The sequence below is a fragment of the Cnephaeus nilssonii genome (assembly GCF_951640355.1).
Source record: "Cnephaeus nilssonii genome assembly, chromosome: 15".
Lineage (NCBI taxonomy): Eukaryota > Metazoa > Chordata > Mammalia > Chiroptera > Vespertilionidae > Cnephaeus > Cnephaeus nilssonii.
The window spans coordinates 37621805-37648471 of NC_137086.1; the positions used below are offsets into that span (position 1 = coordinate 37621805).

Here is a 26667-nt window from a genome sequence, read left to right on the forward strand (position 1 = left end):
TGACTCTGCCGCATACTAGCTTAGAAATCCTGGGCAAAATAAGACCTGCTTCAGAGTTGTAATGACCGAGTTAAACACACTTAGAATAGTTCCTGACACAGAGAATGCCCCCCAAATATTAGCTGTCATGATTATGGGGCATAAAAATGATTCCAGGATTCTAATGCTGTGGGATAGCTACGGAACTAACCAAGCTAAGCTTAAGTTATAAGGCATTTTATAATTCAACCCATTATGGTTCTGACTTTTTTTAAAAAGTAGTGAGTAATTAATTTTAATTCTTTGAAGTGCTTTAATACGCTGCATTAACTAAATGTTATTCACAAGATTATATAGTACAATTGTTTCAAAGAGCTCAGAGGCTTAATATAATTATTTATTTTCTGATCCAAAATGTGATAATTTTTTTCCAAATAGTTTCTAAATGTGAATATGTTTATTGGTTACAGGTTTTAGTCTGAAAACAAAACAAAAAAAAACACAACTTTCCAAACATGACACATATACTTCAAAGAAGTGGTAATGAGGAGTTTATGCCAGTAATTGCTACGAATTTGAAAAGAACCATTGCAAAACCCAACTATATGAAAAGCCTAGCACTAAAAATTGCTCTCATCCTACATGTACTTGCCCCTCCATTCTAGCAAAATGAAGCTTCTTTCTTTTTACTCCTTTATCACTCCGTTTTTTAACTATCCCTGAATTTCATTATCACATCATTAGACTTCATTTCATCGTCCCTTTTCAACAGGAATGCTCTTTTAAAATACGTAAATGTCTCTTCATTTTTAAAAATATATATATTTTTTTATTTTAGAGAGGAAGATAGATGGAGAGAGAAACATCAATGATGAGAGAGAATTATTGATTGGCTGCCACCTGCAGACCCCACACTGGGGATCGAGCCCCCAACCCAGGCCCCCAACCCATGCAACCCACCCAGGCATGTTGCCTGACAGGGAATCAAACCGTGACCTCCTGGTTTATAGGTCAATGTACAACCACTGAGCTATGGCAGCCGGACTGCTCTTTTTTATTTTTAAATTCCAAGGCCTAAATACTGGTAGCTCATCAGATCATTTCACGAACTAAGAGTCTGCCTTTAACACACAGCACCACTGGTTTTGGTAAAGTTAATATATACCTTAAATTACTAGAAACTATTACATCCTGATGTGTTTACCATTGGCCTTTGTGCAAAGACCATGATTTTGTGTCTTGATTGGTGTATCTGTTTTGTTCTGGGATTTGAGAGACCCCTTTGTGACAGTTTTGATTATTTAAAAGTCATAAATATGGCCCCCTTCCTGGTCGTAAAATGTCTGAACTTTGCCAGCAGCTCTTTCACTTGGTCCTCGATTTGAAAGGCAAAGACGGTCTAGGGGGGGGTCACAGCTTAAACCCTAGTAAAAGTCTGACCTTGTGATGTGAGTTGTAGTGAAATCACACTTAGGAATCAGCACACGCCATTGTTACTACAACTAACAATCATAATTTCTAATAGTAGTGAGTGTTTTCCATGTATCACTTTAGTCCTCACAATAAACCAATAAGTTAGATTTTTTTTTAAAATATATTTTATTGATTTTTTACAGAGAGGAAGAGAGAGGGATAGAGAGTTAGAAACATCGATGAGAGAGAAACATCGATCAGCTGCCTCTTGCACACCCCCTACTGGGGATGTGCCCGCAACCAAGGTACATGCCCTTGACCGGAATCGAACCCGGGACCTTTGAGTCCACAGGCCGACGCTCTATCCACTGAGCCAAACCGGTTTCGGCAAGTTAGATATTATTTTATGCTGGCTTTATAGGTGAAAAATATGAGGAAAAGAGAGCTTAAGTAACATGACCAAAGTCACACATAATGTGACAGTGACAATTTGAACCCAGTTGGTCTGGGCCAGGGCCCATGCTCTTAACCATGTGCTATACTCTCTCAAAGATAATTTGGGGCAAGCAAGAAATAAAAAAAGCAGTGTGTCTGCATCACCATGCACTTACTTTACTCAAATTCAACTATATGTGCTCAGTTGAAAAAAAGAACACTAGAAAGTAACAATTTAGGTAGTCTAGACAATTGCCCCTGTTTTACTCATTGTATGCCCAGAAGGATAGAGATGGGAAACTAATTTTTCTGTACTCTTAATCCATTTCAGTATTTAAGTATCCATTCTTAATGACCCAAGTACTTCTCCTTAATGACAGTACTTAATTAAGTTAAATGTGGTTTTAGTGTAAAGAGACATTTTTCATGTAACATTAGTTATATGCAAGTCAACTACTTCATCTGGTGCTCAATTGAAGAAACAGTGATTATCTATTGCTGCTGGGGGAAACTGGCTCTCCGGGGCGATGGAATGTCAGTCCCCACTGTGCACCTTCCTCAGGGATTAACAAGAGCAATTTTGACCAAATACAATCTTTGCAACTTCAAAACTTACCTCCTGCCTTATATGCAACTCCACTAATGCATCACGGTTGTATGCCTTACTTCAATAACAGTAATAGAGGCCAGATAATTTACAGAACGCAATTCGTGCTCATCTAGGCCATTACTGTGGCTTTGCAGTCTCTTACATTCCTCATAGCACCTGCTCAGTTCCCCCCCCCCCCACTTTCCACAAAGTCTCAGATACATCCACACCCACTTAGTCGCTGACAACACGAACTTTATAAGATGTGAACCATGCATCATCAATTCTCTCCACTTAGTCTACTTTCACCACAAAACTATATCATTCAGCCCCTCCTGCTACAGATTGAAATCTAGTCTCACCGTTTTACTGAAACTGCTCTCTCAAAAGCCGCTGATGACTTGGTTGCCAAGTCCAATAACATCTCAGTCTTCATCACTCTTTCTGTATTGCAGTGATTCTCAACCATGGCTACAAATTAGAAGCACAAAAAAAAATAAAAATACTGATGCCAGGGCTCCACCCTGGGCCAACTTAATTGGTCTTGGGTTGGCAGAGTGCTGGGTTCTTGTTTAAAGCTCCCCAGATGATCCTAATGTGCAGCCAGGGTCAAGGATCACATCTCACTTGTAACTCTTCCACTCGGTCACCATGATATCATACTTACTATTTCTATTTCTCCTATGGTTCCTCTTCAATATCCTTCTCTGGTTCCATTTGCTCTGCCAACTGTTCATTTTCCTCTCAACTCTTAATTTAAGGTTTCTAACAATCCCAAATCCCCATATCTAATCTTGAACTCAAGCCTCAGCTCTAGACCCTCACCTCACAGAGATGATGTCCCTCTGAATTCAACCTTCACACATCCCAAATCATCATATTGTGCTACTGCCTCTCAATCCTCTCTACATAATAGCCTTTTCAAACTTTCTGCACTTTTCTCAAACCCTCTGTTTTCTACCACATCTCTTCTTGTTCATAGCAGAAAATCTTGCTCTTATTTCACAGAGAAAATACAAGTCTTTACACTCAGTCTTAACTTGACCCAACCTGACAGTCTCCTACACATGCACTTTCTCTGCACACCAACCCTCCGGGGCTCCTGTTTTCAGCCACTCCGGAGACTAGGACCTATCAATTATTTCCTTTCCTTCTTCTGGATCCTTCCCATCAGCATCTAACTACATTGAAGCCTTTCCCATTTTCAAAAAATAAACTCAGAAAACTGTTTAACTCTACATAATCTCTTAGGTACCATCATCTCTCTTCCTATACAGTCAAAATCCTTAACAAGTTTTTTACATTCACTTTTTCCCCCTTCCCATTCGCTGTTCAGCTCACTACAAGTTTCCATGCCATCCCTCCATCCGACCAGTTCTTGTCATAGTCAGCCAGGGCCTCCTTGTTACTAAGTCCATAGAAAACTTTCAGAACTGCACATTACTAACCATTCTATCCTTTTTAAATGCTCTCTTCTTCCCCTGGCTTCCAAAATACTTCATGTTTAAGTTCTCCCTGCTTCTCTGGCCACTCAGTCTCAGTCTCTTTTGGAGGCTCTGCTCCTGCAAGGTATTCCTGAGGAGGCTGTCCTCACCTGCTCACTCGTATTTCTCCTTATACACTCTCATCTATCCCACCGCCTCAACTGTGTGCGATCTGCTGCTGCCACAGAAGTATTTGTCCAACCAGATCTTCAATGAGATTCAGAGCTACAAATTCAAGTATCACATGATCTCATTCACATGTGGAATCTAAAGAACAAAATAAACTGATGAACAAAATAGATCCAGAGACACAGAAGCATGCAACAAACTGACGAATCTCAGAAGGAAGGCGGGGAGGGGGTGGGAGTGGGGGAATGGGTGGGAAGAGATTAACCAAAGAATTTATATGCATATATGCATAACCCATGGACACAGACAGTAGTGTGCTAAAGGCCTAGGGTGGGGGGCAGGGTGGGGGCTAGAAGGGGTCAATGGGGGAATAAAGGGGGACATCTGTAATACTTTCAACAATAAAGTAAAAGAATTAATTTTAAAAAACACACAAAACAAAACATAGTTACAAATTCAAATGCCTGATTCTACTTCTCCTCGGAGGAGTTTTGTGGGTGTTTTAAATTCAACATGTCCAAAATTGAACTCATCCTCTTTTCACGCCTCTCCTCAAACCCGCTGCTCTTCCTCTTTCTCAGTGAAGGCATCACCATCATCCAGTTTCACAAGCCAGAAACTTGGGCATCATTCTCATCTCCTCTTTGTAAACCCACCATACATTCCAGCAAGCACCAAATTCTGCCCATTCCACCCCAACTGCTTCAGTTCAGCTCAGGCTGAGACTATCTCTTGCTTGAATTTCACTGCAGCACAATCCTAACTGGCCAGTGCAGTCTCTCTACAAATGCAAATCTGATCATGTCTCTCTGCTGCTTAAGACTATGCAAGGTGGTGCATGTTATATAGGCACAGAAGTAGTCAGAAAGATTCCAGGGATGGGATAGAGTTCAGAAACAAACTCAGAAACGTAATTTTATATATGATAACATTTAAAGCAGCACTTATTATCAGTGAAGGTGATTCAATGATGAAGTTGGGATAATTGGCTATTTAGTTGGGAAAAAAATGAAGGATGTATCCTTATCTCATATAATGAATGGGTATTAATTCCAGATAAATTAAAGCTCTAAATGCAATAAAAAGAAACCAAAAAGAACATAGAAGAAAATAGATGAAAATTTTGTTACTAATCTGGGGTTGAATAAGGCACTTGTATAAAAGGTCCAAATGCTTCCAAAGGCCACACAAAGACCTTAACATCATCTCTCTCTACTGCCCCTACTCCTCCTCTCCAGTCGTGGGAAGTTCTTGCTTCAGGAGATGCACCATGCATGCTCTCTCACCTGAGTGCCTTTGCAATGCTCCGTTTGTCCTCTCACTCTAATATACTGAACAATCCATCATCTTCCCTCTGATTGTAAATGCTGCATTTATCATATATTGAATTTGGCTCCATGTCATTTCCGCCCCCCCCCCCCCCCCCAGGATTCTATTCTGTTCCACTGATTTGTTAGTCTTCTCCTGTGCCAATGACATAATGTTTTAATTATCTTAGATTTTAGGTAGATGTTTATACCTGCTATCTTTATTCAAATTTTAAGAAACACTGGAATCAGCTTATCAAATTCTATTAAAAACTCCATTAGGACTTTTGGGTGTAATTGCACTTAATCTATAGATCACTTTGGGGAGGACTGGCATCTTTTCACCTAGGAATGTGTTTCTCTACCTCTTTAGTCCATCACCGAATTTTTTTTTATAATATATGTCTTATCGAACATAATTTTCCTAGGTATTACAGTTATAATTGCTATGGTGATTGGGGCTTTATTTCATTATATTTTCAAAGTGATCACTGATGATGTGTAAGAAAGCTACTATATTCTGCATAATTACTTTGCATCTAACCACCTTACTGTTTTCTCTTACTAGTTCTAATAGTTCTCCGGGAGAGTGAGAGTATTAGGTTCCACAGGAAAGAAAAAAGACAGATAGTTGAGGCAGGTTGCATGCAATATAATGAGGTCCACATAAGACAGGTTAAGTTGAAAGTGACAGTGTTATACTAAACTAGAGATGTCCTAAAAATATACAGAAATACAGAACTGGAGCAGAGGAGAGGGCTGAGGGCTGAGCAAGATGTAGGAGGCACGTGCATACAGGTAAGAGTTGAAAATACTCCTTAATGGTAATGTCAATGCCAGAATAATGAAAAAAATGTTTGTCTATTCCAAAATTTGCTATTAAAAATACAATAAAAAAGGCACTGTTTTAATTGTGTGGTGGCTTCATACTATAATTATTGAGTATAGGCCTATACAAGGTACTTTTCCAAAAGAATTTCAGGAGACCAAGGGTGGAGTCGCCTGACTGTAGGTCTGACGACTACATTACTACCATGGAATTCATGTGGGGAAAAAATCCTGATGATCAAAAGTAAAGGCAGGAAACGGGTGGAGGGAAGGGGAAATGCTGAACTACAAGGTCATGGTCAGGAAACCAATTTGGCAAGGCATGTGGAAAACCAAGGCATATAGAATCAAGTACCACATACAGTAGTGCACAGTCCAGAGCCAGCTTTGTTTTCAGCAACGGGACTCAAATGGCAGGGCGAGAGCCAGGGTCTGTGATCCACAGAAGCAACCACCTCCAAAGTCCCCGTCAAGCTCGCTGAAACAGACTCCCAAGTGGAGCTCAGACAAAAGGCTGCCTCGCGCCTAAGAAATGTGTTAGTAATTAATGCCTAATGTTGATTGTCAGGAATGTATACAAGTCTCCTTTTCATTCATTTACATTATTTTTAAACAAGTCAAAGAATGATATCTGTAAATCATACAAGAAAATTAAGATATAGTATGTACATCCAAATCCGAACTTTATAAAAGAAAGGTGTTTGTGTGTATACATTATAGGTGTATATTTACTTTCTTTGTGTCTATTGTCAAAAGTAAATATCACTAAATACCAGAATGTAGCTTAGTTTTTAATTGATTTATTCTTTTCTGCAATTTTACAGTTTTCTACAATGAATATATATTGATTTTTATAATAAGAAAACAAATAACAGGTGTTATAAAAAACAGAAATCAAAGATCCTGAAATACATAATTTCAGATCACTCAGGAAGTAGGAATTCTGATTAAATCCCCAAATTTTAGAATATAAGTAACAAATAATGGGAGATACACACCTAAATTTCTCCTTTGGAGAAAGTTAAAATAAAAGGGTCGTTAAAGGAACAAGTGTGAAGCCCACGGAAGTGTAGCCGCATGAAAGGGGATGTGATTGATCCTCACCTTATGCTGGTAGAACGGGAAAGAGGTTACAGAAGACAAGACAATTCACCTCAGAAATGAGCCCCTCGAAACGGTGCAAGTCCCACAGGATCATGCTTTTGGGAAATGAAGGCACCATCTCTGAAGCCCATGAGGGGCACAGGGTTAGCTATGGGAGGGAGCTCCTTCCTGGCGCAGTCACGGGGGAAGGGCACCTGGTGGCAGCTAGGCCTGCCTGCCCCGAGACAGCTGTTTCCTGGGCTGGCCTCTTACCTTCCAGCACCCCAACCAGGCCGCCTTCCTGGTGCCAGGTCCTTCCGGAGAGTCCCTACCAAGGCCTATGACCCGCCCTCCCAGCCTCCCAGCCTCCCCGCCTCAGGACCCAGACGTTTAAAACTCGGCGGGAAGGGACTGGGAAAGCAGCTAAGTGGACAAATTCAAGTCCTCTGTTTTGAGCCTGGAAGCCGGTCTGCCAAGCCAACAGCAAGGGTAGTATCCTTGTGACTAGATGTGAGAAACAGGTATGTTGATTATGCTCATTACTAAGTGTCTTCTGCAGGTGGGGTACCTGTGAGGTGCTGTAGGGGATATAAAGAAAAATCATTCACCTTCCTAAGGGAGCCAGTGTTGACAGAGGCGGTGACAGCCAAATAAAGTGAGTGAAGAATTGTGCCATACGATAATGAGAAGGAAATCTGCATGGTGGGTGAGAGTGGGTTCTGAAGTCAGGGGACTGAATCCAAATCCCTGGCCTTCGACTTGTGTGACCTCAAGTAAGTCTCTTAACTTCTTTCTATCTTAGTTTCTTCATCTATAAAATAATGATAATAGTGGTATCACCTCATAGTGTTCATGGGAAGATAACAAAGAGTTTAGAACAGTACGTGGCACATAATAAAACATTTGCTATAATTCTGTGCCCACTATGTAGCAATGTGCTAATACTTTATATCTTATATTAAATAAGGGAGGCATTATTAGCCCTGTTTGCAGATGAGGAAACTGAGGGTCAGAGAATTAGGTAATCTGAGCAAGATCTAGAGAGAGGAGGAACAGGGTTGTGATTTGAGCTGACCCCTGCCTGAACGCAAAGCTTACGATGTTTATTACTACTACTATTGCTGTATCACAGCAGCAGCCAACATTTGTTTAGTACTTACCCCTGTACCAATTATTATGTGCATAATTGCAATTATTCTCACAAGATACTATTTGAACCCATTTTACAGAAGGAAGGAGGACACCTACATGGAGAGGCTCGCAAGTCACTGAGCTGCTAAGTGGCAACGCCAGGATGTCAGCTTGTGTCTGCCCTTTTCCAGGCCAGAGCTCATCACGCTGCCTAGCGGTGCGTAACTGGGGAGCTTCAAGGAGAGAGCAAGAGATTTCAGAGGGTCCAGCCCTTAAAGGGGTAGTACCTGCCTACATCTGAGGAAGGGAACCATGGCAGCATGCCCACCTCCTCACTGGTGGTCCTCATGAGCCTGCAAAGGCAGGTGTGGTTGTCGATCTTCTATGCCAAGGTGAAAAGCTTATACTCAGTTCATCTAGAAACGGGGAGTCAGTTAAGTTTTTTCAGTGAGGTTTTTCAGTAAGCAGTATTTTAGGGAAATTAATCTGGGAGTAATGAATAGGATGGGCTGGAGGGGAAAGAAAAGTGTGGCAGAGACCGACTGGCAAGGAGACTATTCTAAGCCACAAAGCTTATTTTAGTCTTAACATAGCTATATGTCAGACACAGAAAACAAGTCCTTGGAAAAAGACCCACCTGAACACAAAATGACTTGCAGAAAACTGCATTTTAATATTCTAGATCTATATATAACAGCTCAAATAAAAGTGGATTTTTCCTTTTTAAAATTAACAAAAGAAATATATACATATGTATGCACAAGTAGCAATTTTTAAAAGTAAACTATGAGACAAACTAGGTATGTAAATATGATTGAATTAATCCAGCATATGTGAAGAAAAGAAAAATTAGGATTTTTATAGGGATTTATAGTTTTTAAAAACTAGTGATATAAACTTTCTGGAATGGTAAAGAAAAAAAAAGATAATATGTAGGGTTTATTTTACATAACAAAGGATATACCTTACTTAGGTAATTATAAATTCAGGAACTTAATTTATTTTTAATTTATATGACAGAAGTAAATGTATGTATGAGATGCTCAATGTAAGGGAATAACAGTTTTTGTCAATTTAAGATTAAAAACTAAAATCAAAATTGTGGTCAAACAGAAGAGTTTTGTAGTTTCTAGGTTTATTATCACTAGAGTGCTGAGGAGATACAGAAAGTAGTCCTTTTCTGAAAGGAACTGCAATAAGAACCATAAAGATATTATATGCTTTGGCTAAATAAATCTATTCCTAGGAATTTATTCTAGGGAAATAACTGACTAAAAGCAAAAGGGCATCTGTAGAAGATACATAATGCAGTGTTTCTCTAGTACCTAAAATCAAGAAACAATGTGCCCTGGCCCGGTGGTTGGTTCAGTTGGAGTATCGTCTCATACTCCAAGAGGTTACGGGTTCAACTCCCAGTCAGGGCACAAACCTACGTTGTGGTTCCGATCCCTGGTTGGGGTGTGTATGGGAGGAACTGATAGATGCTTCTCTCACATCGATGTTTCTTCCTCTCCCTCTTCCTTCCTCTCTCTCTAAAATCAACAAAAATGTATCCTCGGGTGAGGATTGGAAAAGTAAAAAGAAAGAAACAATCTAATAATCCAATATTAGAGAATTGCTTGATGACTATGATTTGTAAAGATTATAATATTTTATAATACTAAATAAGTTTCAATTATAAACATGATGTAGAAATACAAGAAAATGATTATTATATTTTAAGTGCATATTACAGAATACATAATTACATGGATATTATTTATACCTACATAAAAACATACATACATGGAATAAGGCAATGTCAAAATTAAAAACAGTAGTTCGAGGGTCGTGATTAGGTATCTTTCTTAAAATAAAAATTTTAAATATTGTTCTATTGTCTTTTTATCATCTTTCTGTCCATATAGATTTTTCAGTTTCTTTAAAGTAGAGGAAACTTCTTAAGGGAAAGCCATCTATCATCCCTAATCTCACTGATCACATGCAATTTCTCCCATGTAGGATTTTGCCTAATCAGCCTCATTTCTAAAGCATAAGGGCCTAATATTTCTTTTCACTTTTCTTATTTATATTAACTAAAAATAACATAAATCACTATCCCTTCTCAAGATTCTGCGTCCAGGGCTAATCCAGGCAAATCCAAGAGAGCTGTTCCACACCCACATTCCTCCCTTAATTTTTGGATAGAAGAGTGCTGTAGCCACATGGATTGACTTATGACAAAACCCTTCCCATTTCTAAACAAAATGCTTCTCTGTGCTCAAGTGAAAATGCACTCAGATTCTCCCAACAAGTTCATTTTATCTGGGCCTTTAGATGAATGCCTGACAAAGGAGACAGAGATTCATGGAAGTGAGAGCTGCAGATGGTTTTCCAGAGAAGTCTTTCTACTGCCAGGTTTTTAGAAATAGTTTGGGAGGAATCAGCAGTTATAAATAGGTTGCAACAGAAATACCTTATCTTAATTTTTCCAGTATTCTGTACTCAATTTCTGAAAAAAAAAAAAAAAAAAAATCTCGGGGAAAAAAAAGATAGTTTTCAAAAAGAAAATTTCCAGCTTTTTTCTTCTAGGAATAACCCAAACAGTGGTTTGAAATGGGCCAACATAGATCTTGTAGATTATAGAGTAATATGTAGACACTGGGCAACAGTGGGTCGAGGAAAAGAATGAGTTTCCTTTCCCCTGATCCAGCCGCTACCCCTCCCATTTCCCATTCTCTCCAGGCCACCCCACCACCATTGTTCATTGTTCAACGTGTACTGTTCCCTCACTCCTTCACATAGCCTCCTTTCTTCAGCAGACATGTGTCTATGAAAACACATCCGCTTCCAGTCCTCTCTCCTCAGTGGACCGTCAAATTCAGCTTCCTAAAAGATAGCTCTATCCAGGCCATCCTCCTCTTCAACACCTGTCTTGACTTGCCAAAGTTCCTAGCATGGGTTGCAATTCTCCCCAGTTGGTCCATCTATTGTTCCTGTAATTGCCCTGGGCTTTCCACCTCTCTGAAATGCCTTTCCCCTCTTCATGCTCACTGTCCAAAGCCCTGCCCATCCTTTACTATTAAGTCCAAATTGCATTTCCTCCCAAAAGCCTTCCCTGCTGGCACGAATGAGAAACTTTGTTCTTCCTCTGAACTGTCATCCTAATTTATGCCCCTGTGATGTCTTGGAAATTTTGTAGTTATTTGTGAATAAAGCTTATTTCTCCATCTTAAAAGCATTGACAATAACATCTCTTCTACACTTCTCACCTTGAGTAACTATTGAATCAATAAAGGACCAAGCTTTGGTGAACTTAAGACTGCATATGGCCCTAGTCAGTTTGGCTCAGTGGATAGAGCATCGGCCTGCGAATTGAAGGGTCCCGGGTTCGATTCCAGTAAGGGGGCATGCTGGAGGCAGCCAATCAATGATTTTTCTCTCTCATCATTAATGTTTCTCTCCCTCTCCCTCTCCCTTCCTCTCTGAAATCAACTTTAAAAAAAAAAAGACTATATATGCACATGTGTGTGTGCCCCACTTGTTTAGAACTTGGAATGGGCAGGCTTCCAGGCTAGCCTTCACAAGTATACTTAGCCCATATACAGCTGGGACTCACTGCCTCAAAGATTTGGATTTGAGAGGCTAGGGCAGGGCCCAAGCATGGGTTTTTTTGTTTTTTGGTTTTTTTTTTAAGTTCTGCAGGTGACTGAATGTGCAACCAGAGGGCAGATACGGTAGTAACGATGCCGGCCTGTGTTTGGGGTCCTAGCAACAACACATATATAGTTCAACGAGGAAGAGGAAGAGGAAAAAGAATTCTCTCCCTTTTCTGGGGAAAGAATATAGCCAGTCCTACTTTTTAGTCTTCCTCTCATTTCCTGGGGACCTTATGATGCTCTAAATCTCCTGAGTTTCTCACCGTGACCTGCCCGTTTCCCTAGTATTTCCCTGCTAAAAGTTCACTACGGTCCTAACCCTCCTAAAATGTTAGCTTCTCCAGGGAGTAGTTCAATTAGATATGTGGGGTTCCAAGCACTACCATAAAAATAATTTATGCTGTAGGGGTCATGAATGAACCTTTTAGTTGCCTGCATAGGTGGTAAGAGCTATCGTCTACTGAGAACTTACTATAGCCTAGGCATGGGATCATGTACACTATATGTATACAGGTCAAGTTAATCCTTGAGTAACCCTGGGAGGCAGGTACAATTATTCTCATTCACAAAAGATAAAATAGACTTGACCTGCCCAAAGGTTAGACAGCTAGGAAGTGGCAACACCCAATATCAAGTCTGAAGTGTCTGATTCCAAACTCATGTTCTTACCCTCCTTGCTGTGTGTTAAAGGAGACTTGCTATCCTGCACTTGTTACCCTGCTCAATGGCCCTTGGCAAGGATAAATAATAAAAAGAGCTCTGGCAGTGGACAAGAGGACAGGAAACTGCCAGTATGACCAGACGGGCTCTATTGCTGGGGTCTACTCCCCTGGTCCTTCCTCCACTCTGACCCTCAGATTCTCCATGAGCACTGACAATGCCTTCCGTGGCAGCAGCATCGGGCCTGGTTAGAAGGGGAAAACTGGGGCAAGAGTAGCAGCCATTGTGTGTAGGGGTTGCTTATAATTAGACTGCTCTATTTGAAATGCATCAGGAGAAATGTAATTAGTGCACTCATTTCTTAGATCTCTGTTATATTTCACTTGTAAAAAGACTTGGATTAAGACCTAAATCTTAGAAATAATATCCTGGTAGGAACTAATGAGAAAAATATTTACGGAATTGGACCCTGGTTGTGAAATACAGGGCTTATAACATCCAAAAATGTTTCTCTTTATTCAGGGACACTAACATTTAACAAAGGTAAATATCACTTTAAAAAAAGAAAAAAGATTAGCCTAGACCAGTGGTCGGCAAACTCATTAGTCAACAGAGCCAAATATCAACGGTGCAACGATTGAAATTTCTTTTGAGAGCCAAATTTTTTAAACTTATACTATATAGGTAGGTACATTGTTATTAACTTAATTAGGGTACTCCTGAGCTGGCCTTTGCCAAAAACGTCCTCAATCTGATTGAAGTACGTTCGCTGAGGTCGACCCCTTCCAACTCTCCCATCCACACTCATCTTGTATACTTGTTTCGTCTATCTCCTTTCATTCATCCTCTCTATATGTCCAAACCATCTCAACATACCTTTCTCAATCCTTGACACTACATCTTCTTTCACTCCACAACGTTCCCTAAAATTAACTTAATAAACTTTACTTAAAGCTTTAAATCTTAGTTAAACTATAGGTACGTTGAATAAAATTTGATATCATACTTAATAATGATATTATTTATTGATAAAATTAAATTCCTTACAATTTACCTTACAATATCCATAAAATTAAATCATGACAATGACTGACAAACACTAATGTGAACAGTGGCCTTGCATCTCCTTGGAAAGTTTGGGTAAGTCAGGTTTGTATGTTGTTGTTTTTAATTTTAGGCACGATTCCAGGTTCTCATCAATAAGACGACCTCTCACTTTACTCTTGATAAGGTTCATGCTTGAAAATGATTGTTCGAATAAATATGTAGACCCGAATAAGGAAAGAACAGCAAACGCTAGTTTTTTCAGTTGATTATATGAGTCAGGAATACTATTCCAGGTGTTAAAAATCAACATATCTTCCTTCTCCAGGTCTTTCAAAGCAGACCACTTGTGCTGTGAACTAAGTTCACATTTGTTTTTCTCCAATATTTCTATATCAGCACAAAGACGTTCAAATTTCGAGCTCCACAATTCTTTGTTTTTTAAATCCAGCAATTGCATTTCAAAGTTGCCAATGTCGATATTAAAGGGAGAAAAATCTAATTCTGTTACAGTAGCATTAAGAGGTTTTCTAACAAAGGCTAACGTTGCTTTGCTGTTTCTGAATTCCTGAAACCTGTTGAGAAAAGCTTCCCTCATATTTAAAAGTGTTGTTTTGAAATAGCAAATGTCAATATCAGAATTATTTTCTTGGCGATGTTTCAACAGGCTGGGAAAGTGAATCAAAGTTTCTCTTTCAAAATCTTGAGCAAAAAGAGATAATTTGTTTTCGAATGAAGTAACTTCTTCTAACATCGAAAAAATTGTGTTTCCTTTCCCCTGTAGTTTATGATTAAGCTGATTTAGATGAGACGTAACGTCTACCATGAAATAAAATTTTTGGATCCACTGATCGTTCGTTAGTTCTGGATAGTGAACACCCTTCTCAAGGAGAAATGCTTTAATTTCTGTTAATAAGGAGGCGAAACGTTTCAAAACGTTTCCTCTTGATAACCAACGTACCCAACGTACCTTGTTATGCAGCAGAAGATCTTCGTACTCACTCTCCATTTCAACTAAAAATTCTTTAAATTGTCGATAATTAAGAGCTTTAGCTATAATGGAGTTGATAATGTTAATCACCAATTCCATAACTTTGCAAATTTCTTCTGGAAATGTTTGCACACAAAGTGCTTCTTGATGAATGATGCAATGGTAAGTAAGTATCTCGTGATTAATTTTTTCTTTCAAAATAGCAACAAACCCGTTCCTTACGCCGGTCATACTTTTCGCCCCGTCTGTTGAAATTGAGACAATTTTATCAAGTGGAATATGATGTTTTTCAATGCACTCAATTACAGCATTTGCTATATCCTCTCCACGTGTTTGACCTTTGAGTGGCAATAATCCTAAAAGTTCTTCTTTAGGACCTGTAGGTGAAATAAATCGTACAAAAAGTGAAATGTGCACTGTATCGTTTATGTCACAAGACTCGTCCACTGCTATTGATAAAGCTGAAACCAATTTAAGATCTTCGACTTGCTGGTCGGTTATATTCGAAGACATTTTGACGATTCTATCTTTCACTGTTTTAGCAGACAATGGTAACTCTTTAATTTTTTTTAGAATATCTGCTTTGTTCTCAAAATCCCGAAATAGCTCTTCGGATGCATTTACAAAACAACTTTTTATATATTCACCGTCTGTATATGGTTTTCCTCTCTTAGCAATTTCTTGACTAACCACAAAACTTGCAATATTAACATTGTTGGAAGATTGCATCGAGTAATTAAATACAGAACTTGATGTTTCTTGACTCTTCCGAAGTTCCTCAACTGCTTTCTTCCTTGCATCACCGACAGGATATTTAGTACTAAATGACACGTGTTTAGTTGTAAAGTGTCTCTCCAAATTTGATTTCTTGTTATGCGCCAATTTTTCCTGACAAATAAGACAGGTCGGAAGGCCATTTAAGTTTTGAATAAACGCGAAAGTCTCGGTCCATTCAACTTTAAATTCACGGTTTTCGTCTTCCGTTTTTCTTTGCTTCTTCTTTGTAGCCATGTCAAACAGGGCACCTAAAAAAAAGTTTCATTTTATAATAATAAAGCCACCAACACAAAATAATTACAATTCTTAAATTGATGACAAAAATACCTGTAGGATTTGCAGCTGGTTGGAAAAATACAGGTAACTTAATGCTTCGAGTAGGTACTTTTGTCACCCGCGCACGATTTGGGGACGCGACTAGCACTAACCACTGCACCATGAGACTGCTGGCTGACTGGCTCACTCAACTCGTGCATGAATCGCACGCGCCTCCCCCGCGCTGCATATCCCGCGGCCTGCCTTTGCCACGTCTCCCGACCAACCAACACCCCCACTTCTTCTAACGCCACTTCTTCAAAATAGACTCACCCAGGCCGTGATATTTTGTGGAAGAGCCACACTCAAGGGGCCAAAGAGCCGCATGTGGCTTGCGAGCCGTGGTTTGCCAACCACTGGCCTAGACAAACTAGAAAAAGAGCCTTCATTTATTTCTAATTACCACGCTGTTGCCAGAGATTCTTAGCCACTTTTGCGAAGCCTTTGTGTGTCCATTTAAATCAGAGCTTGTTCTGTGGGCATGCCATTCCAACATCCTCCAGGGTCCACGCCTTCTTGGCCTGATGCACTGCAGCCAAGCTGGGATAATTCTTTTCTCTTAGTGCGTGCATTCTCGTGCACACACAACTCCTGAGTGTCTGAACCTCTGCCAAGGAACAAGAGGACAGTCTGCTGGGAGATCAGGTACATCTGAAAGCTAATCAGTTTTACCTGCAGTCCAACTCCACCATTTCTCAGTCATCCTGACAGCTAATAAGTGGAAAATAAACACTCCTCTAAGCTTATGGCAAATGGGTTCAAGTTGAAGGCTACGATTAGTAGCATTGAATGCACACCTCAATGAATTCAGTTTCTAACAAACAAAATTGAAATGGAATTGAGGCTGCATGATTTTCTCAACGTTCTCATCCCAAGTCTCAGAACATCAGGAAGCACAGTGGATGGTGCTGATGTCCACACAGAACCGTGACTGATGTTCCTGGCCAAAAGTGGGAGAGATCAGCTCGCAACAAGAGGACCCATGAGGCAAAGACAAAAATGACTGTCTTGAATTCCTTACAATTATACTAGCTTGATAGGAAAAGCAAATTCTAGGAGTCCTGGCTGTGTTACTGAGTTAATTACTAATCTTTTCTGTGCCTCAGTTTTCTTATCTATGAAATGGAAGTATTAGTATCTGCTGTGCTTAATTCAGTGTTATGGAGATAAAAACTAGACAACTAGAGTGAAAAGTATCCCAAGAGCATGATCAAAAGGTAACCCAGTAATGCCAACATCTTATTACTATTTCCTATTTCATTTACAGTGAGCACACTCTGACGACGATTTAATAACAACAAAGGAAGTTACAAATGGTTTTATGTTCCACTTGTGCTCTTACTCAAGTCACTTTTCATTTTGTTCCCCTTCCAGAAAATAAGGATATGGGAAACAGCTTCTATGGTAAGGTTCCTAAGTCTCAAATAACTAAGCACTACATAAAGTTTTAAATTAAAAAGTTTCCTTCTCATAATTTTCACTGCCTTAGCCAGGTCACTCACTGACTATGAGGGGGAAAACGCACTAGAAGCACTTGAATTTCCACCTCAACTGTAACATAATCAAAGGAACCACAACCCCCAAAGAAGAAAAGGTTGGACATTTTCAACACTTCTCAACATCCTTTCTATCTCTAAACCAGAAGCTAACAAGGCTAATGGAACTGAGGGAATCACACTTTTTAAATAACAGAGGTATAGAAAAGTATATAAATACAAATGGACAGAGTCACGTATTATAGAACATACTAGAATAGGGGGTTGTCCCTCAGCACAGCCTGAACCCTCTCCAATGTGGGACCCCTCGAGGGGTGTCCAACTGCCTGTTTAGGTCTGATCCCACCAAGCTGTCAGACATCCCTCTCACAATCCAGGACTGCTGGCTCCCAACTGCTCGCCTGCCTGCCTGCCTGATTGTCCCTAACTGCTTCTGCCTGCCAGCCAACCTGATCACCCCCTAATCACTCCCCTGCCAGCCTGATTGATGCCTAACTGCTCCCCTGCCAGCCTGTTTGCCCCTAACTGCCCTCCCCTGCCAGCCTGGTCTCCCCCAACTGCCCTCCCCTGCAAGCCTGTTCGCTCCCAACTGCCCTACCCTGCAGGCCTGGTCACCCCCAACTGCCCTCCCCTGCCGGCCTGGTCACCCCCAACTGCCCTCCCCTGCTGGCCTGGTCACCCCCAACTTTCCTCCCCTACAGGCCTGGTCCCCCCCCAACCACCCTCCCCTGCAGGCCTGGTCGCCCCCAACTGCCCTCCCCTGCAGGCCTTGTCCCTCCCAACTGCCCTCCCTTGCAGGCCTGGTCCCTCCCAAGAGCCCTCCCCTGCTGGCCTGATCACCCACAACTGCCCTCCCCTGCCGGCCATCTTGTGTCCACATGGGGGCAGCCATCTTGTGTGTTGGAGTGATGGTCAATTTGCATATTACTCTTTTATTAGATAGGATGTCCCCACCCAGGTCAAAAAATTGAACTGTCAGCATTCCAGAAGCACCCTCCCCACCACTCCCTCCTTCCTGATCATGTGCCCTCCTCCCACCCCTCGTGAACATTGTCCTGGATGGATCCTGGTGCACAAGAGCTGCGTATTCTCTGGGGCAGCAGTTCTCAATGTGGTCCAACTCTTGGAGGGGGGGAAGGGTCTTGAGATCCCTGGGAATCTCTAGATCCCTTCAGAGGGTCCACAAAGTTGAAACTATTTTCATAATAGTTTTAAGATGTGATTTGCCTTTTTCACTGATGAAAAAAAGTGAAACATTTGGATGGGTTCAAGATGACATGATAAAGGCAGCAGCATCAACTTGTATTAACAGTCACTGAATTCCTCACCTCCGCACTCTGAAGAAAATATGCCAGGTTCATGCTAAAATGTTTTTATTGAGGCAGTAAAAATATTAATTTTATTAAGTCTCTCCTTTAGGGTGTACAAATTGCCAGTTATAAAAACAGTCTTGGGGATATAAAATACAGCATAGAGAATATAGTCAATAATACTACAATAATTATGTGTGGTGTCAGATGGGTACTAGACTTATCAGGGTGATCACTTGGTAAGTTACATACATGTATAATCCCTATGGTGTATAATCACTGTGTTTAAGTTTTTTTAAATCTCTGCTCTTGAGTAGACACCTTTTCAATATTCTGTGTGACAAAATAGGCAAGTACACATAAAGCACTTCGCCGCACACCACGGTACAAAGGTTGCCTAGAGAAAGGCACTTGGGCAATTGTTTGCCTTTGAGCTGGATGACCACAGCTGCTTTTTTCTGAAGGAGTGACAGTCAGACAAACTATGGCTATTCATAGTTGAGTATCTGGTGGATAAGTCAGCCTATCACTTCAAGAAAAACAACTGAGGGTTTGGGTGCCAGTGGAAAAATAAGGGCTTTCGAGTGAAAATGACAATTTTAGAAAACTTGTATCTGCCACTCCGTGCTTGACAGCTTCCCAATACTTGAACACTTTTCTGATGAGATTGGTAGTAAAGTTAAAGAATGTGACAGTTTAATATTGTATAATGAAATGAGTAAACCAGTATTTTGCAAATTATCAATGTATGATATTACAAAATCATGCGTGAGTAAAAAATCTACTCAACATGTAAGGTAAACTAAAAGATTTTAATGTAACAAAATAATTAAGTTTATTGATATGGTTTCAGATTTCACATTGCCACTCACCTTTAAGAAATTACCATTTGTAGTTTTAATTGAGTATCTGCAATTATTTGAGAAAGTTATTAAAATACTCCTCCTTCTTCCAACTACATATCGGTGTGAGGTCACATTTTCTTTGCATACTTCAACCAAAAACAACATACCACAAGAGATGAATACAAAAGTAGATAGGTCTGCCCTGACCGGTTTGGCTCAGTGGATAGAGCGTCGGCCTGCGGACTCAAGGGTCCCGGGTTCGATTCTGGTCAGGGGCATGTACCTTGGTTGCGGACACATCCCCAGTGGGGGCTGTGCAGGAGGCAGCTGATCGATGTTTCTAAGTCTCTATCCCTCTCCCTTCCTCTCTGTAAAAAATCAACAAAATATATTTTTAAAAAAAAAGTAGATAAGTCTGAGACTCCAGCTATCTTCTACAAAGGTTGACATTTAATAGACTCGCAAACTGTAAAACAATGCCACTCTTCCCAATAGACTTTTAAGTTATTTTTCATAAAAAAATAACACATAATGGGCTTTCCATAAATAAATATTTTAAAATTTCTATATTTTTAATATGGTAGCTATCTATAGATATGATCCACATAAACAAAAGTTCTTCGAGGTCAATAATTTCTACAAGTGTACAGTGAGATCAAATGGTTTGAGGAACTGCTACCCTAAGGTATAAATCTAGTAGTGAAACTACTGGATCACAAAGTATCTTGTCTTCGGCTTCACTAGATACTGCCAAACTTTTTCCTGCTGTGGTTGTACCAATTTACACTCTCACCAATAATTAGTTATATACTCTGAATATAAGTCCTTCGTCTATTATATGTGTTCTAAATATTTTTTCCAATATGTTTTTTAAATTTATTATTTTTTTTGTCCTCACCCGAGAATGTGTTTTTATTGGTTTGAGAGAGAGGAAGAGAGAGAGTGACACCTCAATGTGAGAGAGAAGCACTGACATTGATCGGCTGCCTCTTGTATTCGCCTGACCGGGGATCGAACCTGCAACCCAGGTATGTGCCCTGACCAGGGGTCAAACCCACAACCCTTTCCCAATCTATTTTCTCCAATTTTTTTAGTGAATAGAAGTTCATCAAGAGTAGTCAAATTTATCAATCACTTCCTTTATGGTCAGTACTTCTGTGTCTCATTTATGAAGTCTCTCCATATTCCTAACTCTATATATTCTCCAATCCTCCCAAACATTTTATTGCTCTGCTTTTCACAGTGAGATCCACAGCACTGCAGACTATCCGTTATTTAGGATATCTGTGGGCTTCTGTTTGCAGTAAGGAACACAACCACTCTTCTCTGAGTCTTCATATGTCTCATTCAGGAGTCATTCTGTATTGCTATTGAGTTTCTATCCGGATCTCTTGATTCAGCTTAAGAGATAGAAGGCGTGGATTCAAATATTTCAATAGAAGATCAAAAACAAGAGGCCTTACTTTTTCAACGGACTCTTGGATACGTAAAACCATCACCCATCTCTTTACAATATTACAATGAACTGGAAAGCCCTTCATGCTGCCACAACAATGTTTTCAAGAAAGCTGTATTGATGTTTTGTTTTAAGACAGAACTGAAAGTACTCTGGGAAATTTTCTAGGTCTACAGAACTTCAGTATGTATTTCGCAGCAAAAGGCAAGTCCAAGTCAGAGTGTAGTGTGGCTGAATGCATTGGTTTTCCTTACTTTCCTTTATTCGCCCCTGAATACTCCTCAGTAGGAAAAGCGCTGTCCTATCCACCATGGGAACTAGAAAAGGCATTCCTGTCACATATTTGTCACCCTCTGAGATCCCAGTGTCTCTCTAGAATGTAAGTTATTTCTTCAGCAAGACTAAATAAATAAATATCCATGCCCAAATACCTGTTTACACATGAACTTACCTACCTGCTACTTTTAATGTCTAGCATAATATTTCTCCAACTAGAGATCATTATCCATTAATGATCATGAAATCAATGAGTCATGAAATCAATTAAGTGAATTATACTCAGTATTTTAAAAATATGAACTACAAAGGAATTTAATCCTATATAATAAAAGGGTAATATGCAAATTGTCCCCTAGACCGGGAGTTCTACCAGAGTTCGACCAGGGGGTGGAGCCGGCCCATGAACCACCTGGGGCTCCTCCCCCGCAGCCGTCGGGGCAGACCAGCCAGACCCCACCCATGCACAAATTCGTGCACCAGGCTTCTAGTAGAAAATATCAGAATGCCTGTACATGGTGAGGGTAAGTATTGTTTCATGAAATTCTTTTCCAATTAAACATGTGTGTATATGTGTGTCTCAATGTAAAATGTATTTTTTTAACATGGGCTTCTGTCAAACATTTAAAAGGTACTAGTCTGATATGTTTTAGTGAGCATACAATCTGGGGAATTTTCTTCCCAACAACTATCTCTTATCCTGGGAAATACCTACCCACTACCCACCATATGGGTAAACACACATGTTGCCATGTTTCTACATGACCCCCACCTCCATGACCCCCACCTTCCTGACCTCTCTACTCAGTGACACATGACCAATATTGATCTGATGAGTTCCTTGCCCACAATGTGACATCCAGAGGCAGAAGCTACAACTTAAACTGTTGCGGTCATGTTTCCAGCCCTGTGGGAAAATGGTCTGCCATAGAAGGAATGAAGCAAACATACAGAAAGAGATGGAGATGAAAGACGGAGAGAGTTCTGGCCTTGTTCAGGCCAACTGCAATACTGCCCTTCCTATAGTTTGGTGGCCAAGTCTATCTTAGTTTCTGTAAGTCAGTAAGTCTCTGTTTGCTAAGTTAGTTTGATAGGTTTCTAATACTTTTAGTCCAGTAGATAGACATGATGTAATGCCTGCATTTCTCCTAAAGTCTTGGGGGCTGAAGTGATGAATTGAAAATTTAAATCCCAATGAATAATGAACTGGGTTCTTACCCTAAACTTCACTCTACCATGTATCATTTAAGAGGGAAAATTGGTGCAACTCATAAAAAGCTACAAATATAAAAAGAGTCCGACAGTTGCTACACAGTGGTTGAGCATCAACCTAGGAACCAGGAGGTCATGGTTTGGTGCACATGCCCAGGTTGTGGGCTCAATCTCCAGTAGGGGGCATGCAGGAAGCAGCCAATCAATGATTCTCTCTCATCATTGATGTTTCTGTCTCTCTCTTCCTCTCCCTTCCTCTCTGAAATCAACAAAAATATATTTATATTTACATATATATATATATATATATACACACACACACACACACACACACACACACACACACACACACACACACATATATTCATACACACACACACACACACACACACACACACAAAAAAGACTGTTATTGAAATTCAGCTCTGGTCTTCACCACCAAACTGAAATGAAGGACACTTTGGGATAAACATGGTAACTAGAGGGAGGACCCTCAAAGCCTCTTCAGCAAAGTCACACATGCACCATTTATAATATTTTGCCTCTGTCTTTGGCCTGAAATACAACCACTGAGACACATTATAGTGGAAGTTGCCATGTTTCTACTATGACTTAAGTCAAAAGGGTATTTATTTTTTAAAGCTAATCCAAAATCATTCCATCAAGTTCTTAAGCCCTGGTGAATGGAATGAGGGCAAGATCACCTGATTATAACCAAGTATATGCCCAGTATGATTAAAGGACTTAAACACAGAAATTGAGAATGAAGAATGAATGGCCGAGAGCAAAACCTGGAGCTGACAGAGGTGAGAACGATCCAAGCCAAGAAATAGGAAAACTGAATGCAGCTTTTAAGTTTAAGAGAAACTTCTTTTAAGAACACAAATATAGCTCTTCCTATATCTGCTTGACTGGAGGCTAGTTTGCCCTTAAAATTTATAATCCAACTGCCTTTGTGTATACCTGAATATTTCATGCAGAACATTGCAGAAACCGACCCATTTACACATGTAGTTTGCTCAGCTTTGGAAGTAACTACCGAGAGAGACAAATTTGCAAGGTGCAAGGTAGGTCTATAAAGGCATTCCGTGAATGGTTTATTTTATTTTTTCTGGCAAAGTGATCTCTTTTATATTATGGAACTTGTGATTATTCTGATCAATTCTGCATTCCCCATCAATTCGGCTTAACTTGGAGTCTGCCCAACTTATCAGGAGTTTCAGAAAGGCTCTCCAGGTTCGCAGCTCAATGGAAGGCCAGCAAACATGTGACTTGCTTGCCATCAGCTCTCTGAAAATATATGCCAAGAAGTTAAAGGTTATTCGCAGAGCTTTTATAACATAAGTAATATGTGATTTTCTCAGTCCAAAACTTCTCAAGACAATGCCTAATGAGAAATCTGGTGCTAAAAATCACAATGTGATTTGCTTTTGGTCTTTATACTTCAGCTTCTCAGGGACAGGCAGCATTATTCTGAAAGGTTTGAAAGTGGCCACAGTTGTCATTTTTCAGACAAATGGGAGGTCATATAAAAAAGGGGTTCTTCATAAATGTTTCCAGAAGACTGAGTCCAAATCTGGGCTGTCCATGAATCTATCTGTGACATTCTTAGACTTTTACATGGCTGAACACAGCACTGGGTACATGTGACCCTGGAGTAAGTCTCCCCTACTAGACCCTAAACTCCTGCAGGGCTGGTTCCAGCACAGGGCTTTGCAAAGGGGGATGCTCAGGAAAGTCTCCTGGGATGAGAACTGTAACCTCTGTGTAAGGAGGGGTCCTTTTAAAAGAAAGAGCACACACTGGTCTGAGTCTGGGGAAGTGGGACCTTGTCCCTGCACCGACTGGAGTTTCACTTTCCTTCTGAAGGGCTTTCCTCTATCTTTAAAAAATAAAAACTGTGTATGAAAACTGAATGGTCCTTAAGGTTCGCTGTGTGCTGCCATTTTGATTCTAAGTAAGAAATAACAAGGCTCCTATTTTTTATTGGTTTACTAATGTCAAAGTCAATCAAGAAGTTGCCCTTTGGTGATCTATACGTTCCCGCTGTGAGCAACATGACTGGTCACTAAGCTGGCTCTGCTGACTGTGGCTTTCTGTGCAGATGTGAAAGCGAGAGGCACAGAAGACCATAACGATGCGTGTCCCTGGCCCAGAGAAGGGGGCTCCAGTCTCGGCTCTGCTGCTTACTAGCTGTGTGTCCTGCGTCACACACTCTCAGAATTCGGTTTTCCCATATATGAAGGGGAAGGGCAATACCACACATGGCAGCTGCAGCTGTGGGCGTTAAATAAAATAATGGTCCTGTGAAAGCTTACACCCTGCAAGGCACCAGCTATACAAACCCCGGAGGTATGGCTGTTTGCAACACAAAGCCAAAATGGTGTTGTTCAATAAACTCTGTAGAGTTCAAATAAAAATGCCAATGCTTGAATGAAGGGTGAAAATGAAAATTCTACTTTGTTTTCCGTTCAAATGATATCCACCGTGGAAGAGACAGCGCCATAATCACTCAAGAGTTAAAATCTAAGCCCCGCGTGGCGTTTCCACCGGCCCACCACTGACTTCAGTTATCTAACATCTGTCCTCTACCCCCACTGCTGCTTGTTTACAATTACGGACAGCCTCTTCCAGTGATGAGAAACTCCACTGCTGTTACCATGACAAACTGGGACACATGTTGTTGTGGTTCTAACTTACAGCAGGGCTGGGCAGACCCCTGCGGCCATTCCTGTAAGACGTGGGTGTGGGCTTCCCCCAAGGGCAGTGCTGGGGAAGCCCCCCACTGGTGTGCACCCTGCATGGGCCACTCCCTCGCTGCAGAGGCGCTCGGCTCCCGCCGCAGACCTAGACTTTGAGACTTCGCTGCAAGGCAGAAGCAAGAGGCTGGGAGGGTAGCTGCTACTGGCTCCTTACTCTTTGTCACTCACAGAAAGCGAAGGACGGTGAGAAGGCCGTGACTCGTTTTCTTTGTTAAGGCAGATTTTATGTACTAATCTCTATGGTGATTTTTAAAAACCACAAGTATTGTCTTTTAAAGGCAAAAGCATTTTATACCAATTAAGGAAATAAAATACAAAAGAAACAGCTCTTTTGGTTCATTTGAAGTTATGCAGTAGAACACGTGTCCTTCACCCCAAATGCACTTCTTTCCTTGGTTGTAATTTAGTCAACTACTGTATGATGCTCGCTTGCTGAAGTTGCTAATCTAGCTAACTTCTGATGCTCACAGCTTCACTTATTTTTGAATGCCCACTATATACCAAAGTGCAGTGTAAGAAAGCAGTTTATTATATGTGCCCTTTTTAATATTTAGGGTTTTAACGCATTTTCTGTCAAGGGTAAGCTAAAATCAACATTTATGTGAATTTCCTAAACATACACCTCAAAATCAGGGAGGCTAGCTCAGGTGGGGCATTGAGCAGAAAGTTAAGGTGTGAGTAATTTACTGTGGGTAGTCTACACAACTCTAAATGCTTCCCACCTATTCTTAATGTCACACTGGAAAACCAGCTTGGAGTCACAAACAGAAAACCACGTTACCTACAACCTGAAGTATTCCCAAACCATCTATGCAACTATAAGTCATGGAAAGTAATTGTTCCTTTCCATTTTTTATAACTGCCTGAAAATAAGCAAGAAGTAAGCAAGTGAGAAAGACAACTATTTTATATAACCAGTTATATTTTATCAAGTGGCTCAACTCTTCTCCAAGAAAATTCTGATTTCTAACTAACAGAACATCCTTTCTTTCATGTTGGTTTTGTCTCTTCCAGTTAACACAAAACAATTACGATCATTTGGCTTCTCAATTTTATGTAGCTTTCAGAGTTTGAATGAAGAACAGGATCATCATGTTAATAAATCCTTCCCATTGAGCTTGTGAGTATAGACTTATGCTAGATTTTTCAAAAGGCCCTCTCTGAGGCAAGGGAGTGGGTAACCTTGTCATCTAAGAGTTCCCAAATGCAAAAAGATTGTATCTGATTTTAATGCACAGATGTCTTGACTGAAAAAGAAAATCATAAATCATCATCCCACACATTTTAGGTGGGAGAGGAAGTAACAGAATTGAACAATTAACAATTACTGAAGAAATTATTTAATATAAGGAGGAGAGAAACAAAACAGTATTTAGAAGGCCTGAATTTCAGTCATTTCTCCACTTGCTAACTTTTTAATTCTCTGGACTCATGTTAGCTCATTTCTATGAGGAATAGCGACAGTTCTTCTGCTCATTACACATATTTCTTGCTGGGGATTATATGT

The 26667-nt window shown here is 40.3% G+C and overlaps 1 protein-coding gene across 4 annotated transcripts in view; it reads right to left on the reverse strand.

Moving 5' to 3' along the window:
• Positions 1-26667, reverse strand: part of SERTAD2 (SERTA domain containing 2) — a 108380-nt gene that overhangs the window by 62701 nt on the left and 19012 nt on the right. For 2 of the 4 annotated variants that reach the window (XM_079792313.1, XM_079792314.1), the window contains exons 2-3: positions 16207-16410; positions 924-15736 (exon numbers count right to left, since the gene is read on the reverse strand). The exons of 1 other annotated variant lie outside the window; for it this stretch is intronic. In XM_079792313.1, the coding sequence (XP_079648439.1) occupies positions 13776-15722 (1947 nt within the window). In that variant the 5' untranslated portion in view covers positions 15723-15736; positions 16207-16410 and the 3' untranslated portion in view covers positions 924-13775. Of the gene's footprint in view, positions 1-923; positions 15737-16206; positions 16411-26667 lie in introns of those variants that run through there. One more of the 4 variants, XM_079792312.1, reaches the window with a different exon arrangement.